The 16,759-nt window shown below is 42.4% G+C and overlaps 2 protein-coding genes across 2 annotated transcripts; both read right to left on the bottom strand.

The window, feature by feature from the left end:
* Nucleotides 1-828: 828 nt before the first annotated feature.
* On the bottom strand, nucleotides 829-6,026 carry LOC135616111 (transcriptional regulator STERILE APETALA-like). The gene is made up of 2 exons (XM_065115289.1): nucleotides 5,695-6,026; nucleotides 829-2,153 (listed from the first exon to the last, which is right to left on the bottom strand). The coding sequence occupies exons 1-2, from the start codon at nucleotides 5,947-5,949 to the stop codon at nucleotides 1,014-1,016; spliced, it is 1,395 nt and encodes a 464-aa protein (XP_064971361.1). The 5' UTR covers nucleotides 5,950-6,026; the 3' UTR covers nucleotides 829-1,013.
* A 2,913-nt stretch (nucleotides 6,027-8,939) lies between these two features.
* LOC135616469 (DNA (cytosine-5)-methyltransferase 1B-like) lies at nucleotides 8,940-15,193 on the bottom strand. Its single transcript, XM_065115688.1, has 11 exons — nucleotides 13,695-15,193; nucleotides 11,943-13,437; nucleotides 11,588-11,752; nucleotides 11,294-11,495; nucleotides 11,081-11,192; nucleotides 10,825-10,972; nucleotides 10,509-10,706; nucleotides 10,076-10,354; nucleotides 9,724-9,885; nucleotides 9,360-9,578; nucleotides 8,940-9,208 (listed from the first exon to the last, which is right to left on the bottom strand). Exons 1-11 carry the CDS (start codon nucleotides 14,900-14,902, stop codon nucleotides 9,074-9,076), a joined length of 4,323 nt encoding a protein of 1,440 aa, XP_064971760.1. The 5' UTR covers nucleotides 14,903-15,193; the 3' UTR covers nucleotides 8,940-9,073.
* Nucleotides 15,194-16,759: the final 1,566 nt, after the last annotated feature.

Below are 16,759 nucleotides of genomic sequence, written 5' to 3' on the forward strand. Positions count from 1 at the left end.
GCCTAACGATAACGAGGTCTCAAACGAGCTGCAGTCGACGCAGTGGACATGGCATTCAATCCGAGGGGCTGAAGAGCCACGTAGAGGGCTGGAACAATGCATCAAGTCATGGTGGAAGAACCATGTGGGTGGACGTTCAGCTTCAGCAAGCAGTCTCCTCCCTCATCTCTTTGATTCGCTGCAGCAGATGAGCATACGACTATGGCATCAGCATTCTGGCTTACCATGGATCTCCCAAAACTTATGGTGGGGTGTATTTTTGGGGTTCAACTGGTGTTTGAAGGGCTCGCTCCGTACTTACAGCGAACATCCACGGAGGAGAGGCTTTTGTGGCTTTCTAGGCGTGCTTTCGCAAGCACCAAAAAGGCGAACACCGAGATCCAGAAATAGTTATTTATGTCCTCCGGCTTCCACGCGTTAGAATTCGAGTGGCTCCGATGCAGTAAACGCAAACCGGTCGATCCTGCGATCGTTTCAGGTTGTTTCTCATCCCTAGGCCAGCGTCATACCCTTCTTTGATAGGTGAAAATTGCCAGGGAAGTATCTTGATTCTGGTGAAAAGGAATCGGACTACTGCTCTTCTAAATCTACGCACGCCTTTTCTCCTGCTTCATTTTGTCTCGAGCGATTGGAAGGAAGTGGCATGCTTAATCTGCCGAACTTCTATGTCGGCTTGGTGGAGTTGGGAGACCCAAAACAGCTACGCTTTTCCACCAACGCATGCGGTCTCCATTCCATTATATGCCAATCTCAAGAAACCTCGGGGAGATCTTGTTGGAACGGTGGCTTTAATCATTGACTGGATTGGTCAAAGTCAAACACAAGGATACAGATTCTAGATCTTGTTGGAATCGTGGCTTTCATCATTGACTGGATTGGTCAAAGTCAAACACAAGGATACAAATTCTAGATCTTGATTTACCAACCCAACTCATATATGTTTTACGATGCAAGGAACAGCGACGGCAACTTCTGTCTAGTTTTCGAACCCGATCGTGCTTGCGTTTCTCCATTTACATGGCTCCAAAATCCCACAGGTGCAATCCCGTGTCGTCTGCCCAAGCAACGACGTATCGGTCACTGGCGGCCACGGCGGTGGCCTCGCCTATCGTCTCTCTAAAGCTGTACAAGTACTCACCTGTCGTCGCGTCCCACACCCGAAACCCGCGAGCAGCGAACACCAACGCGTAACCCCAGTTCATGCACCCTACCACGCCCACGGCTCTCTGCTGCTGCTGCTGCTCCTCCGCCCTCCTCAACGTGCTAAACCTGCAAATCTCCTGCAGCGTCAGCACGTCGTGCACCTTCGACAGACCTCGCGCGTCCACCACCATCACCCGGCCCTCGCACGCGTCCACCGAGTCCACGGCGGCTCCGTGTTGGAGATCGAGCCGGTTTAGCGTCGTCATGGTATCATCAAGGTCTACCACCTCCATGCTCGAAGTAGTGCACCCTACCGCAACTCCTGGCTCGGCAACCCTCACGCGGCCGACCACCGGCCCGGACAAGTCGGTGAGCATGTGCCAACCCAATACGGCGTCGGGATCCGTCAAGGTTCCACCAACATAAACCAGCTGCTCCGTGGCGGCGTCCCAGACGTGCCATGACCGGCCGGGAACCCCCGCGAACAAGCCCACCCACCGGCGATCGTCTCCGGTGAAGTCGACCAGCGTTCCGTCCTCCACGAGGTTGCCGGCGTGAGCCCGCCGGACGGTTCCGGACACGTCGAGGCTCACCACGTGGATATCTCCGTCCTGGGAAGCGAACGCAAGGCGTTCATCGGGCTCAGCGAGAAAGACGACGCCCGAGACAGCCTGAGAGAAGCGTCCGAGTCGGTCGCGGTGCGGATCGGCCCGATAAGTGGCGACCGGCCGACCGGCGGGGAGATCAAATAAGCGGACCGAGCCGTCGCGGTAGCCAGCGGCGAGGTGGCGGTCCGACAGGGTAAGACGGCGGCAAGAGAGCGCAGCGGAGGGAGGCAGCAGACGAGAGTAAGCAGAGCGGCGAACCCGGAAGTTGGCGGCAGTGCGGTGGAGGCGGACGAACTCATCGCGCCACGACGGGAGCGAGGAACGTTGACGGGACCAGATGCGGCCGGCCAGGTCCTTCCACAGGAGCTCAGAACGGGAAACAGCCCTCCACGTGGCGCACACCTGCTATTTCCCATGAAATTGAGTCCCATAATATCTATAAGCATAACTTAGAAATGATCACTGAATAAGAATGTAGACGATTAAGTATCCTTGACATTTTATGTGCAAAGATTATGCAGAACGTGAAAAGAAACATTTTATGTACAATTTCATAGCTAACATGCATGACTCGCTGCATAATATTGCTTACATGTGGGACTGCAGAAGTTGGAAACATTGGACTTGTGGTGAACCTGCAAGAGGTGCTGTGAAACCAATCATGCAACGAAAAGCTCTCAACACAAGCAATGACGGCAGGATTTTAGTGATCCTCACACGATTATATCTTTTTATTTACAATCTATACAATTTGTGCCATAAACCCTTCTATCTACATCCATATATCGGAATCAGAGGTCATATACCTATTCATTCAGAATGCTTGCACCTTTTTCATGGTGACCTTGTTCCATATAATCTTTCATTTCAATATCTATTCCTAATATGATTATATAAGATAGTAAATTAAGTTTATTTTCTAATATTTCCCTCGAGCTTAATTTACCCTTGTAAAGTGCTCACATTAACATAGTGCTCTGCTAAATTAGGTTGATCATGTGGAGCCACACGATGAGCTCGATCATCTCAACTCGATCGTTCTTGTCGTGCTGCTCGCGCGATGGATTATTCATGATTTTTTTTAATTTTATCTTAACCTTATTATGCATCCAATAGTACGTTTCTCTGAACGAGGTGCATATGATGACCTCTCACAGTTCGTTCACTATATTCTAACTCTCCTCAAATTTAATTCGATAAATCCGATCACTCCTTTGAGTTATACATTCCCTTTCATCAATGTTTGTTTCCACTTACTCCAAGTAGAAAAGGTACAATGTTTTCACTTATTTTGATTGTTAGAAGATAAATAAAAAAAAATTCATCACCTAAACACTAAAATAAAGTGAAGATTTCTCATAATAATAATAAAAAAAAGAAATCTCATTAGATATAACATATTCCCCTGGGATTGAAGATATAGACAAGTAAGTTTTTAATTTCATAATGTCTCCTCTATTGTTTATCTTGTATGTTTTTTTTTTTTTTCTTTTAATGACTATTATTTCCAATATAATATCATGGCTTTTCGATTACGAACACCTTCACACCCATTGAACCAGCGGATGGTCTCCTTGCGTGTTTCAAGGACCGACGGCCACTAAAACAGGAGGGGGAGCTGCAAAACGACACGAGAGGATAAAGAAAGCTAAGTATAGGGATTCAATTTTGAGAAGAATCATCTTAATCCCAACGATCCCACTAGATTATGGGGTGGTCCCATGAACCCTAAACGAAGGGAGCAGCATTCGCGCTTCCTTGCGTTACCTCAAAACATCACAGGTACTGCTGCCAGGCTCGCTGTTCCCCCTAATCCGAACCGCGATCTCGACGACGTACATCTTCGTACGTCGTAAAATCCAGTCCGATCGGGGCGGCTGATATCAGTGATTGATGAGAGAGATGTGATCCGTGACGGTGGTGTAAAGCGACCATGACACATGACGTTTGATGTTTGCTCAAGTCCATCCTCTGCTAGACGTCGACGTCCCTTCGCATGCATGCCTAAGCCCTATAACCACTCACGAGCCACCTATGCGTGTGTGTGTGTGTGTGTGTCTCTCTCTCTCTCTCTCTCTAAACCCTCCTTTCTCCGTGAAAGAGTCCCGAGTCTGATTCCGTCCAATGCTTGGTCCTCACATCCCATCATCAAAAAGCAAAGACGACTAAACGACAAGTCTCCTCGGCGTTGGACTCTGCAGGGAGACCATATGCGTCGGAAGGTGGTGGGACTTTGAACAAGCTTTGGCAGCATGGAACTACCAGATTGTTCCCAGACATTTGACCTCAACATAAAACATTATACGACTCGAGACTTTTCATCAAAAACACAAACATAAAATGGGCACACAAGGACTCACCATAAGTTGGAACAATGTCCACCTATTCTTCAGATTTATATAGATCATACATATCAATCACGCAGGAGATAATTTGATATGGGTTCTAAGAATGAGGTGCACATGTGATGGAAAAGATGTGTCAGCAGCAGAAAGCAGCGGATGGATGGATTTGGATATATAAGGACTGTGTTAGACGTCCCTTGTGAGATTGTTTATTGTCGAGGACAAAAATTAGGAATTCCACAGAGGGCCCCAGCAGCTGGGGCCAATGCGTCCCTTTTATCTCAAGGACGGACAATGAGAGAGAGAGAGAGAGGCAGACGGGTCAATGCATGGTGCGGCGTGAAGGAGCCAAACCAAATCGTCGGAAGCAGCGAAGCTTTCGTCCGCCCATACAACAAAAAACATAGACCGTGCAGCTTGTTTTCCCCCGCACTTTCATTTCCAAGGAACGTCATAAAAGAACAACCCACCCACGAATAAACAAAACAAAAGAAAACAGCAAGAGGCCGTTCTTTTGAAGTCAGTCAACCCATGTGACAATTCTGGGACGGTCCCTAATAACTCTCCTCTCTTTCTTCCTTGTAGTATATTAACTTATTAGCACAACCCCCATTATAGTGTGAACTGAAAGCAGGAAGAAAAGAGGCTGTGCGGTTGTATCCTTCTCCCACCCCGATAAAAGAAAACCCAAAACGGAAACGAAAGGGGATGCGCGAGGGAGATGGTGGCTGGCTGGCTGGCTGGCTTCTTTTCCCCGCCCCCCTTTGCTTTCCACCGTCTCAGCCGCATGACGCCAACCCCGAGCTTTCTGTTTCATTTCGTTCCTTTCCGCTAATGTAAATAAAGCAGCGACAGGGATGGGTCGAGTAGAGTTAATCGAACGGGAAGCGGTGCCGACGCGAGGGTCAAAAGAACAGAGTACCACACGCCACCACCCACGACTGGCTCTATGCGCAGACCTCTGGTCAGAATCGGACGGCAGAGTGCAAGAAAAAAGGGCAGAGAGAAATAATGAACGCTGACAGGGTGAGGAGAGGCAGCAGGAGCACGTTGAGTCGCAATAGATTTTCACTGCAAAGAGCAAAGGGTACAGCTAAAGCCAGCCACCCATTATCGAGAGCAAAGAAAATGGAAGGCAAAGGCGAAGCATGGATATGGAGAATAGTGGCGGTCAGAGAGTAGCAGCAGAAGGAACCATTCTAATTCCAAAGGGTGTTCCTGTAGACAACAACAAATATAACCCAAAGAAAACCCTTCTACGGAGATAATCTATATGTGGAAATAAGCTACTGGAGCTTTCGTTATGGAATAGCGGCTCTGCTCTCAGTGCTATCTATTATTCCAACATTGTCATTTTTCGTAGCCGATTCTTCCATGTTCCGTCATTCCAAAATCATAGCGGTTAGTGTGTTCTTCGTGGTTTCGTTGTTCCAAACCATATTTAATGCAACAAGAACAAAAACCTAGTTTGCGTTCCTGATATCCTGATAACAAACAGGAACTGATCTATCTAGCATGGCGAGATGACAAAGATAGAAACCGATGCATTCTTCTACTTGGATGTCACGGTGGAGATATATAGCAGGAGAAGAGAGAACCTGGAACACGGCGACGATGGCAGGAGCGGCAGCGAGCCGCCCGCCGTTGCGCGCGGCGTCGATGGCGACCCGCGCAGCGACAGCCTCGACGAAGTGCTCCGGCCAGACCGCCTCCGCGGACAACCTCGGCCGCGACGACGAGGGACCACCGGTGCCGCGGCCGAGGCCCACGGCGTGTCTTACGGAGGCGACGGCCTCCTCTTCCCCCTCTCCCTCGCTGTCGCGTTCGCGACGTTCCTGCGGTGACCTCGACATCAGCACACGAGCAGACGGAAAGGTAGAATTGAGGGAGAGGGAGAAGGAGAAGGAGAAGGCGGAGATTTGCCGGACGTGTAGTTTACAAAACCCGGTGTTTTATAGGCGTCGTTGCATCGTTTTCTCAGCTTCCGTTATTTATGTATTGGTTTCGGTTTTATTTATTTATTCCAGTGCTACTGCTTGTACCTTATTATATATATATATATATATATATATATATATATATATAATTCGATATAACCAATATAATGGAATTGCATGTCTGCCTCGTATTAAAATTTTGTTTCCCATATCATTGAAAGGATACTGCTGTCCTTTTCTTCAATTGATGTTCTTCATAAATATATATTAAATTACGATTAATTTATAAAAACTTGATCCTGAGATCCATAAAAGGGCGTGTCTCAAGAGATTAGCAATGTGAGTAGCATATTTGGTAGTATAATGTCACTGAAGTCTGGAGACTGGAGCTAAGGACGACATCTCTCTCTCTCACTCTCTCTCTCTCTCTCTCTCTCTCTCTGCGCTTTGGAGCAGTAACAGTAACAGTATGGTGCTGTATGCATACAGAACCGGATCAGCACAGAGTGAAATTGGTGAGGCTGTTTTCACGAGTTCATCGTGGGAGACAGCCATGGAACGTGAATCCGGTGAGGGTGAGCGTTTCGCAGCCAGGGGAGAAGGTGATGTACGTACCAGGAAGCGACACATTAGATCGCCTTCCAATCGAGTTTGACCCCTCCCTCTCTCTCTCTCTCTCTCTCTCTCTGAGATAATTGCCAGAAGCGCCGTATTGCTGGCTTCTGTCTCTGTTTAGTCCTTCTCTTTGGCTTAGGTCTTGGTCGCCGGAAGCACTGTGCCCTCGTCTTCTCTCAGGTCTCAGGTCCTGTTTACTCTCACTATGTCTATGTGGTTGGTCCCCGATCATGAGAGATGTGTATATAAGAGAGGGAGGACGTAGGTTTTGATGGCCGTCGAAGTTGCAGCAACAAGTCAACGCCCACCCTATGTGACGAGCACGTAACTCGATCACCCATCTGAGAAATGGTGCGATCAAACCCGATGCTCATACGGCAATTGCGAATCGCATCTTTGATGATTCTGCCTTACGTGTGGTTTTCATGCATGCGTGCAAACTGCACATGCAAAACCAATGTAGCTCGTCTCTTGATATATAGCACCCTTCCGACTCTTCTTCCTTCCGAATGAACTTCTTCTTAACATGGGTGAAAGAATAAGGTTTCTGCAACATTCAAGTTAGAAAATCTGAAATGCTATGCCATCCTAACCCTTATATTTAAAGAAATATTCTCTAAATCGTACCTTATTTGAGCAATATTTTTCCAATTTCGATTGTTAGTATATGGATACTATGACTCGATTAAGCCACTCAAACGTGCAGCGGGATGACGACGAAAAGGAGAATAAAAGATAACGAAGACTCAATTTTTTATTGCCATCCGCAATCGTGAGTTCGACTCGGGTTCAGTTTGGGTTGGGCCGAAGTAGAAAGGCCGAAGCCAACTTGGCCCAACGAGACTGAGCTCTCCAGGGGTTCGGGTTTAGCTGAACCCGAAAGAAAAATCAAAATTTGCAATTAGCTCCTCGGACTTTTCTGATTTATGAACTGATTCGCTATCTGCATCTTTAAATTCGAATCATGATGCTACAAAAACCCACCGTCCGCCTCCTCCGTACCCCACGCGCAGTCCGTCTCATCGGAAGCATGGAAGAAAAAGGGGAACAGAGAGGGAAATCGTTGGTCGACTTTTCGCCTTCTGAGCTTCGGATTCGATCACTCCAATCCCTTGAAGGTAATGAATGATTAAGAAGTCCAGTTTCCCCATCGCTTATTTCCCTTCTCGTCTCGATCTGTGGCCCATTTCGATATATCCTTTTTCATTCGAGTTTTCCAACTCTTTTGGTACGCTCGAACGACGGTGTAGTGTTTCATCCCTTCGTCTTGATGGAAAGCATCGTTTAGATTATCATATTATCAAATAGGGTAAAGAGAAACACTTACGAAGATTGGCATAGTAATAATATTGACTTTCAGTATTTTTGTACGAAGATTATGAATATACTTCTGTTAAGAAATAAATATATCATTTATCGTGTGGACTACTTGAACACTAAGAAAATAATTGGAGGACCTATGATCTTTGATAGAAAACTTATTTCCAAGCTACCGAATAAACTAATCAATTATTATTGATTTCTTAATAGTAATAATTAAGTTTTCTGTATAAATTAGTAAAAACATGATTATGCCTTCATGAGAATAAATAAATAATAAATTATTAGATTGAAAATTATGAAACTAAGATTAGATGTGATAAAGACTAAGTCTTATGTATCATTTCATAATTAGTAAAATTATGAAATATATTTTGTACCCTTAGAAAGTTTGAAAAGAGTTTCTTAAAATTACATGAAGCGACCATTAGCATGTGTTATTACAAGCTTGGACCACACTTCATAAGAGGATTTTGTAGAGACTACATAGGGAACGATTTAAAAATAGAGAAAGACAATGATAACACTTCTAAAAAAATGATCTTGATGGATAAAAAAGTATCTGCATAACCCATAAAATCATAATTGATTAAAAAAATAAAATTAAGTATGCCAAAAAATATAGTTTGTGGATGTAAATTTAAGAAAAGCTTAGACTGCAACGCAACGGAGACAATAGTATTTTTAAGAATAAAGAAGTTAGGGTAATATAAGATGAATGATTAGTTGAAAAGATATTATCGAACATATCGAAAAGTGGAGAAGAAAAAGATCTGAAATAACTTATAAGAAAGAGAGACTTGTTAGAGCATAAAGCTCAATAAAAGTTGTAAGGCTATTTTCAACCATAGCAAAGAGTGGAATCCAAGTTCCTCACATATAAATCTTATTTATTTTTTTGTTTATGACAACCTATCTGCATGACATGGAAAAGAATCCCTTATGCCACACTTGAATAATAATATGATCAGCATAGTTCCTCACTTGAACATCATCAGCTGTAGAACCTGTAGCGAAGACACCAAGATTCGGGCTGCGTATACTGTATACTTGCAGGGAGCAGCCAGAACCAAAATATGGTGCAATGGCAATGCTCGATAGACGCTTACGGTCGCTTTGATTCCACAGCTTCCTTGAGCTTTCTCCCGAGTGCGTACGCGAGTGGCGGCGGCACAGCATTCCCAATTTGTCTGTGCTTGTTCTGTATGCTCCCAGAAAACCGATAGCCATCGGGAAAACCCTGCAACCATTACCATGGCTGCTGTCAGAGAGAACAAGAAAGGATCCAGTATGCCTCTCCAATGTTAACACCACCATATGACCCAAATCATATGTGATTTGAGTGTCATATCGATCAAATTATATGCAACCAAATATGAGGAAGAGCGTACCTGAGATCGTGCACACTCACGGACCGTAATAATCCTATCTTGTTCAGGATGAAAGCACATTCCCACCTTACCCATCGGTTGGGGATCTGTGATTGAAGTAGGAAAGTTCCCTTCCCAATCCAACCTTCCAAAGAGACCTTTCCACTGGTTATGCCTTTTTGCTGTGTTTGGTAGGCACCAAGGTATCAGATCAACTGTCTGACCACTTGATAATTTAACCTGATGTGGGCCAAGAATAGCTGAATTATCAATCATCGAGTTGACACTGATCATGATGAAGTAACAGTCCAGTTGTGCTAGAAATAGTTGCAGTAAAATCATAGAGTGAACTTTATGGAGACATGGACATAAAAGAAGGGATCACCTTTTCATCTGGGAGATCATGCCAGTCAGCACCTGCACGCTTTGGGATATGCTGACATCTAACGAGATTTAACTCATTCATCTCTTTTGATATGTGATCATTTAGAACCATCGTGTTCCCTCTTATTTGCTTTTGGAACCAAGAAGTAGGCTCACTTCCATACTACGATGAAAATAGAGGAGAGCAAATTGAGATGCATCAAGGAACTACAGCTGGCTACTTAAGCACATTCCATGAGTGAAACTAGACTTGACTAAATTTTCATGAACTGACAAAAAATAATAATAATAGAGAGATGCAAAGCAATTTTGGGCATCAGTTATACGAATTAAAAGGGAGGGAGAATGATTACGTCAATAGGAGATTTGGAAGCTCCATTCTGCACCGGTGGGAGATCCCCAATTGTATCACGAACAGTTATCGATCGGAATGGTGCTCCTCCAGCGGTGCTCTTGACAGCAGCATAATGCACACCACAAGGCATGGATATCCTAAGCTCAGAGCCAGCAAAGACGTGCATGGGTTCTGGCCACTCTGGAAGAGTCTCATCTGGAGAAGCGGCCCAAATAAGTGCCCTTTTCCTCGACTGTGAAACACCATAGGCTCCGGCTTCTAGAATACCAAAGCGCACCTAAAAAGCCATGAAATTGTCCAGAGAATGGACACAAGTCGGTAGTAGAATTCCAAACCAAAGTTCAGGCTTGACTAAACAGATCAAGACATCCAAGAATCAATATGATAGTATGATTTGGCATTTTACCAAGAAAATAGAAGGTGATCCATACCTGATAACCCATAGCTAGAAGTGAAGCTAGAGTCAATCTGAATGTTTGTCCTTTGTTGAAAGATACAAAGTTCCTGACATTCTCCAAAAGGAAGTACCTTGGCCGAAAATATTCGGCAAAAGAAAGAAATGCCAAAATCATCTCACACTGAACTTTACTCCAAGTGCTCTGATTAAATCTATTCATGCCAGAAAATCCCTGACAAACGAAAAAGACACGAGTGTAAAGGCAACTTTTCGTTCTAGACTTCAAGAAGACTTTTAACAACTTCTAACAGCCGATAAGATGGCATTTGGCAGATACATAAAAAGCAGACCTGACATGGAGGGCCTCCGTTTATAAAATCTACTTCACCAGGCACTGGCAGATTCTTAATCTTCTCATCGTCGAATGCAGCTGCCAACTCTGCAGCCTCAGGTGTCGAGTTGCAATCGTCTGCATCCCCACACCTTTCCATTATCGCCCTGCATTTAAATCCATGCAAGTTATTAATAACAAGTAAACAAATATGTGGATCCAATCTGGTAGTTGCCGAGGAGGTGAATACACAGATTATTTACAAAACAACTCACCTCAAGATAACATTGCAATTGTCTATAAACACCAATGCTTCCGGATGATTAACACTAAACGCTTCACCAGCTGGTTGTTCATATTCGATTGCCCATTTTGTAAATGAAACACCTGAGGTTTTGAAACTTTAATGATTTATCTCTTCCATGAATGTCAAAATACCACCTCCTTAATCTTCAAACTTAAATGAGTATATAGAATTAAGGGCTTACCGGATTTCTGCAATCCCTCTGACAAGCCTCCGCAACCAGCAAAAATATCTAAAGTAGCCAAGCAATTTTCTTTGTGCAGACCTTTCTGTTGATCAGAGTCATCTTGCATATTTTCTTTACACTTCTCCTTACCCTTTAACCTTTTTGAAGCAGAAGAAGCTGTGTGCTTTCTCAATGAGATAAGCTTTACATTCGCAGGCAACTGCATGTCAAGCATGATGTTATCCAGTCAAATAAACGATGACCAGAAAAGTTTCAGAGTGAGGCTAATCAACTTAAGATTAAATGGAATACCTGCTTAAGGGATCCTTTAACAGGATCATAAGCATACTCACAGAAGAATACATGATCCATTATAACAGGAAGCTCCATATTTGGAAAATCAATTTTCCTTCGGACTACACATTTACCTTCTATCATTTCTACAGGTACCATGAGTACCTCTTCACTGTAATAGACCTGGATTTCATTCATTCAAAGAGTTCTACAATGAGTTTTGGTGGAACCAAATTGCAAAGAATGGTTAACTAAGACGCTTGATTATTTTCTACTGTCCAACAATGTACTTCTACATAACGTTACATCTATAATCCAATAGAATCAGAAAGTGAAAATTATGAGAGAGAGAGAGAGAGAGAGAGAGGCTTACTTCTCTAATATCAGAACTATAGCCTTTTGTTGTAGAAACATCTTCTGGCCTGTAAAATCTCCCTACTCTAACGTGGGTTGATTTTGGGGTAGGTTCCTTACATCCTAGAGATGTCTGAATTTCCAACAAATGGCACACTACAAATGCTTTTAGTCCCACATTTCTACCAGCCTTGTGTGTTCCACGATCCTCCTCCTTTTCCTTGGCAAAAAATTGAGGTCTGATGTACAGAAAGTCATGCACATTGTACTCAGACTTTTTATAGATAAAACAAGTCTTGGAGCTTATTAGAAATTCATCTTGCTGGGAAACCTTTTGTTCACATGAGTCACAAACACCGGTTCCAAGGCCCAAACTTTTATAAGGAAGAGTAAAGAACCCACCCCTCTCTGGCCAATATAAGCTTTTACAGTAGAATTCCACTGGTAGTCCTTTCTTTTTTCTCTCTTCTGCCTTTCCCCTATCGATCTTATCAGCATTTGCATACTCCTTCCTGAACTTGTGTCCCCATTGTCGTGACTGGATTTCCACACTTACAGGTTCCCTAATATATCCTAATTCAATTTCCATACAGTTATTGGTAAGGAAGACCTCCCTCTCGTCTGCTGCATTTCCAAGAATAGTCTCTAACCCCTTCTGCATCACCCTTCCATGTAACATTTTTGTACCATCATGCTTTTCAAACATATACTCCAGAAACAATATAGCTGGCACTTCTGATAATTCATTAGCTTCAACAATTGCTGCTCTACCAACAGCAACCCAATGCCCATGAACAAATGCACATTTGTAAAGAGCTTCCCCAGAGTCCATTTTGCCAGTTGGCTCGCCTTCCCACTTTGTTTCCTTAGATGCAGGTTTAAACTTACCAGAGTGCATAAATGAGCATGATGTTGAAGCCTTTTCCTCATCAACCAATATGCTGTCGTCGTCTGCTTCTTCCTCTTCGGTATCTTCCTGCTCCTCAACTTCTTTAGAATCATGAGCTTCGCTATCCTTTGAATCCTCAGGAAAATGAATAGAATAGTAATCTCCCCAAATCTTATTGATGAGCCTTGTTGTAGTAGCCCTCATCACCTTTATCTTAGACAAAAGAGGTTTTACTACCGCATTTGGGTTTAAGTTTGCTTCTTTCTGCATTGTAACTCTTTTCTTCATGACAAGTTTGGTATGATGTCTCTCTTCCATCTTCTCTGAAAGGCGCATTACAAAAGCACACTTCCGAATTGTCTCATCTGGGTATTCAGCAAATTGTTGAAGAATAATCTGCCCATGAACAACAACATATCTCTCGACCAGTGCCATATTCGATGATACATAAGCAGGATGGCTTTTGTCAAACTCTGCCACTTTCTTGATCACATCGATGAAAGAAAGCTTTGAAGCCCTGCTTTGTTCTTTCAATAAAGTGATTATACTAATGGCAAGTCTTGCAGTTTTAAGGACTGGTTCATACCACAGAGCATATTTCTTGGATGGTTTCCCTAGCCTGTACCTGTGATCAAAAGACATACATAGTACCAAGAATGTCATTAAACTAAGAATATATTCAACTAAAATGGTACTGCAAGGTAGGATAAACATGACCCTGTAATGCACAAGACCTTGCTTATATTATATTACTTATAGTGTACGCGGTATGGAACATTAGACAGCTCATAAGAGTAAATCAATTCTACTTTGTTCAAGAATAAGGAAAATAGCATGTATTATGGGATCAAGAAAGATCATTGAATCATTGATAAGTAATACCAGGCCATATCTGTCCGAATTGAGATGAAAATCATTGAAGAGCCAAACTCAATCATCCATTCCTTTATTGCACTCAGATAGACTGGAATCCCTTCATTATCCACACATTCGGATACACTCAAAGAAGACTGGCCTGAGCCAGTCTCGAAAAAGTACCCACTACCATCATCTTCTCTCATTATCCCAGATCCAAAAATCATCACATCGACCTCTGCACAAGGTTTCATTGGGAGAAGTTCCAAAGAAATGAGTCTCGAGTCAGAGTTATACAAAGCCCAATTGTTAAGAACTCTTTTCGGAAGATCAAGATAGGACACACTATCACTGTCAAAAAAGATATATTCATCCGTTTCTTGGACAGAAGGTATGTAATACGAAGGCAAGGGATAATCATTAGCTATTTCTGCCTCACTGATCTTTATGTAGATGTTCTTTTGAGAAGTCATAGCACGACGACCCCTTCGCTGCCTCATTGATTTCCAATCCTCTTCTTCCTGCAAAAGGCGTGCTAATTTCACATCCTCATCTTCAATGACCTCCATTTTGTCTCCTTCCTTGATCTTCAAACTCCCATTAGGGATATTTGATGATTTGTTAAATGCTGTTCTTCTTCTGCATTTATCTCTCAAAGCAACAAGAGTTGGTAGTGTAGCCAACTGGACGTCATTGTTTCCTGAAGTCTCATCTAATCCAACTAGTTGGTTGTATACAAAATCACCAAGAGAGATAACAAAATCTCTACTAGTTAATCCACTAGAAAAGCTCTTGGTTCCACCAACTGAACGGAGTACTGCAGCAAGCAACTCTTCCAGACTCAAGTCTGGATTTCCACCAACCGATCTGGCGAGTTTTCTGTAAATTTCCACACATATGCAGGCCTTCTCATGAAAAAGATCATAAAATTTCCTATAAATGCTTGCAGGTTTCACACATTCATAGTCAGCAGAGTTAGTTGAGAGCCAAATTACTGGTGATCCATCATCATAACCAGAAATTGACCAAGATTCTATCCGCCCAAATCCTTCACATTTTATTCCTCTTTCTTTCACTTTTTCCAAATTATCATCCAAGGGCATAACAACAGCAGTTATGAAAATATCATCTATTTCAGACATTTCAAATGGTTGCATGTTTCCATCAGCATCATGCAAGATAAAATCCACAAGCTTTCTACATGGTGGGATATAATCTGGTCCAAGTTTGGTCATCTGAACTGCAACAATCTCATCTTTCTCTACTTGATTTTTCTTTATCTCAACTAACAAAGATCCATCAGATAACTTTATGTGTTTCTCTTTGAAATTTGAACAGGCAGCTGCTCGCTTTGGCCTCTTGCGAGTGACAACCTCTTCACCATTCTCAAGGTTGTTACCAAGATCCTCAATAAAACTTGCTACTGCTTCTTGTTCCGTAGATGAGTCATTTGTTATTTTCTCTTTCTTTTTGGAAGGTCTCCCTCTGACCTTCCTCTTTATACCTGAAAAGCCAGTTAAATCTTTAGTCATGACAATATGCCAAGGACTAGAAGCAGAACAAATATTCCTAAATTAGAATAATTTGTTGAAGTTTAGTTGCTAAGGAAATGTTTAGTTGAAGTTTCGTCAAAGGAAAAGAAAAACAGAAGCATACAGAAAGTGTAACAAACAAATAGAAGAAAATGTTTAGGTGAATATTCTTAGAAAGAAAGTATGTGAAAACAAAATAAGAATCACAACTAAAACATGGATATTCTCATCTATAGCTTGGAGAAAACAACTTCCACATACAAGAGCAAAAATATTTCCAAAAAAATCACAACGAAAGACCCATTGTGATCACTCAAAGAAGATGACTACTAATGTTCTATTTATTAGTACGTGATCTTACCTCATACAAACCCATAAACAAGTACCTTTAAAGCTATATTGCCTATTAATAAGCAAAATCCAAAGTTCCTTAATACTGATGTGGGCAGATAAATGGAATTTGCTTAGCACAATGATTGTATGCACTAGACAAGGAAAGCTCATTGACTAGGTCTAGTTACAGAAGTACAGACTATATTTGACCTAATTTAATTATTATAATTTTTCCTCCAACACAAGCTCTAAAGGGAATTATAAAAGCTTTAAACACAAGTTTGGTCAAGCCTTCTATGTATACCATCAAACAAACAACGAAGAAGATGCCATCGCCAGTTCATGTGAATAAGTGGATGAGACCTGAACGTGAAAATGAATCACATCCATGATTAAACTTGAGAAACTTGGAATCAACAGCTGGACAAGATCAAAATAAAATGTCTCGAGGGTGGCTAAGAAGATGGAAAAAATTGATCGGCCACTGGAAATGAGTATGTCAAAATGAAAGAGAAAAGCATTCTGATGGAGGCCATGAAAGACATTAGGTGAACAATGGCAGTCAAATAATCAATCATAATTGGATTTCAGGTACAACAAGGTGATAAGGCAGTCTGTGGGACAAAGGAATATTAAAGTTGACAGAGTGGTGCTTGAGCCTTACATAAGAAACTATTGCATAGATCATTAGGATTTCATCCAGTGTGTGGCATATGTTGATTAGCAACAATATAATCCATGTGGAGGAAATTATGACAAAACGAGGCAAGAGAGTTTGATGATCGCATGACCAAAGGGTGAGGAAGAGTTTAACTAGAGACTACAACGAAGAGAGCTTTGATATAATGAATCCAGAGATTACGACCCAAGGCTCCATAATTCAGTCTATGGGACAAAGTAATTATTACCATAAATAGACACCCATAGAAGTGATGGATGCAGAAAGATTTCATAATGGGGACTATTAAAAAATTGCAAAATCATGAACATAGAAATAAATTGGTCATAAAAACTGCTAAAAACGTTTTTATATTGTGATTTCTCAATTTCACTTAAATTTTGGTGTAAATGGTTAAATCAGGAATGTGAAGCGAATGTTTTGTTAATAGTTAAGAGATGGTTGAATGGCTAACAATAACCATGTAATGACAAAAGGTGATGGCCTACAAGCATAGCGGATGCTAATTGCCTTTTTGGCCCGTGGCAATTGCGGTAAGCTTTTGGCCG

This window comes from Musa acuminata, chromosome BXJ2-7 (assembly GCF_036884655.1).
Source record: "Musa acuminata AAA Group cultivar baxijiao chromosome BXJ2-7, Cavendish_Baxijiao_AAA, whole genome shotgun sequence".
Taxonomy (NCBI): domain Eukaryota; kingdom Viridiplantae; phylum Streptophyta; class Magnoliopsida; order Zingiberales; family Musaceae; genus Musa; species Musa acuminata.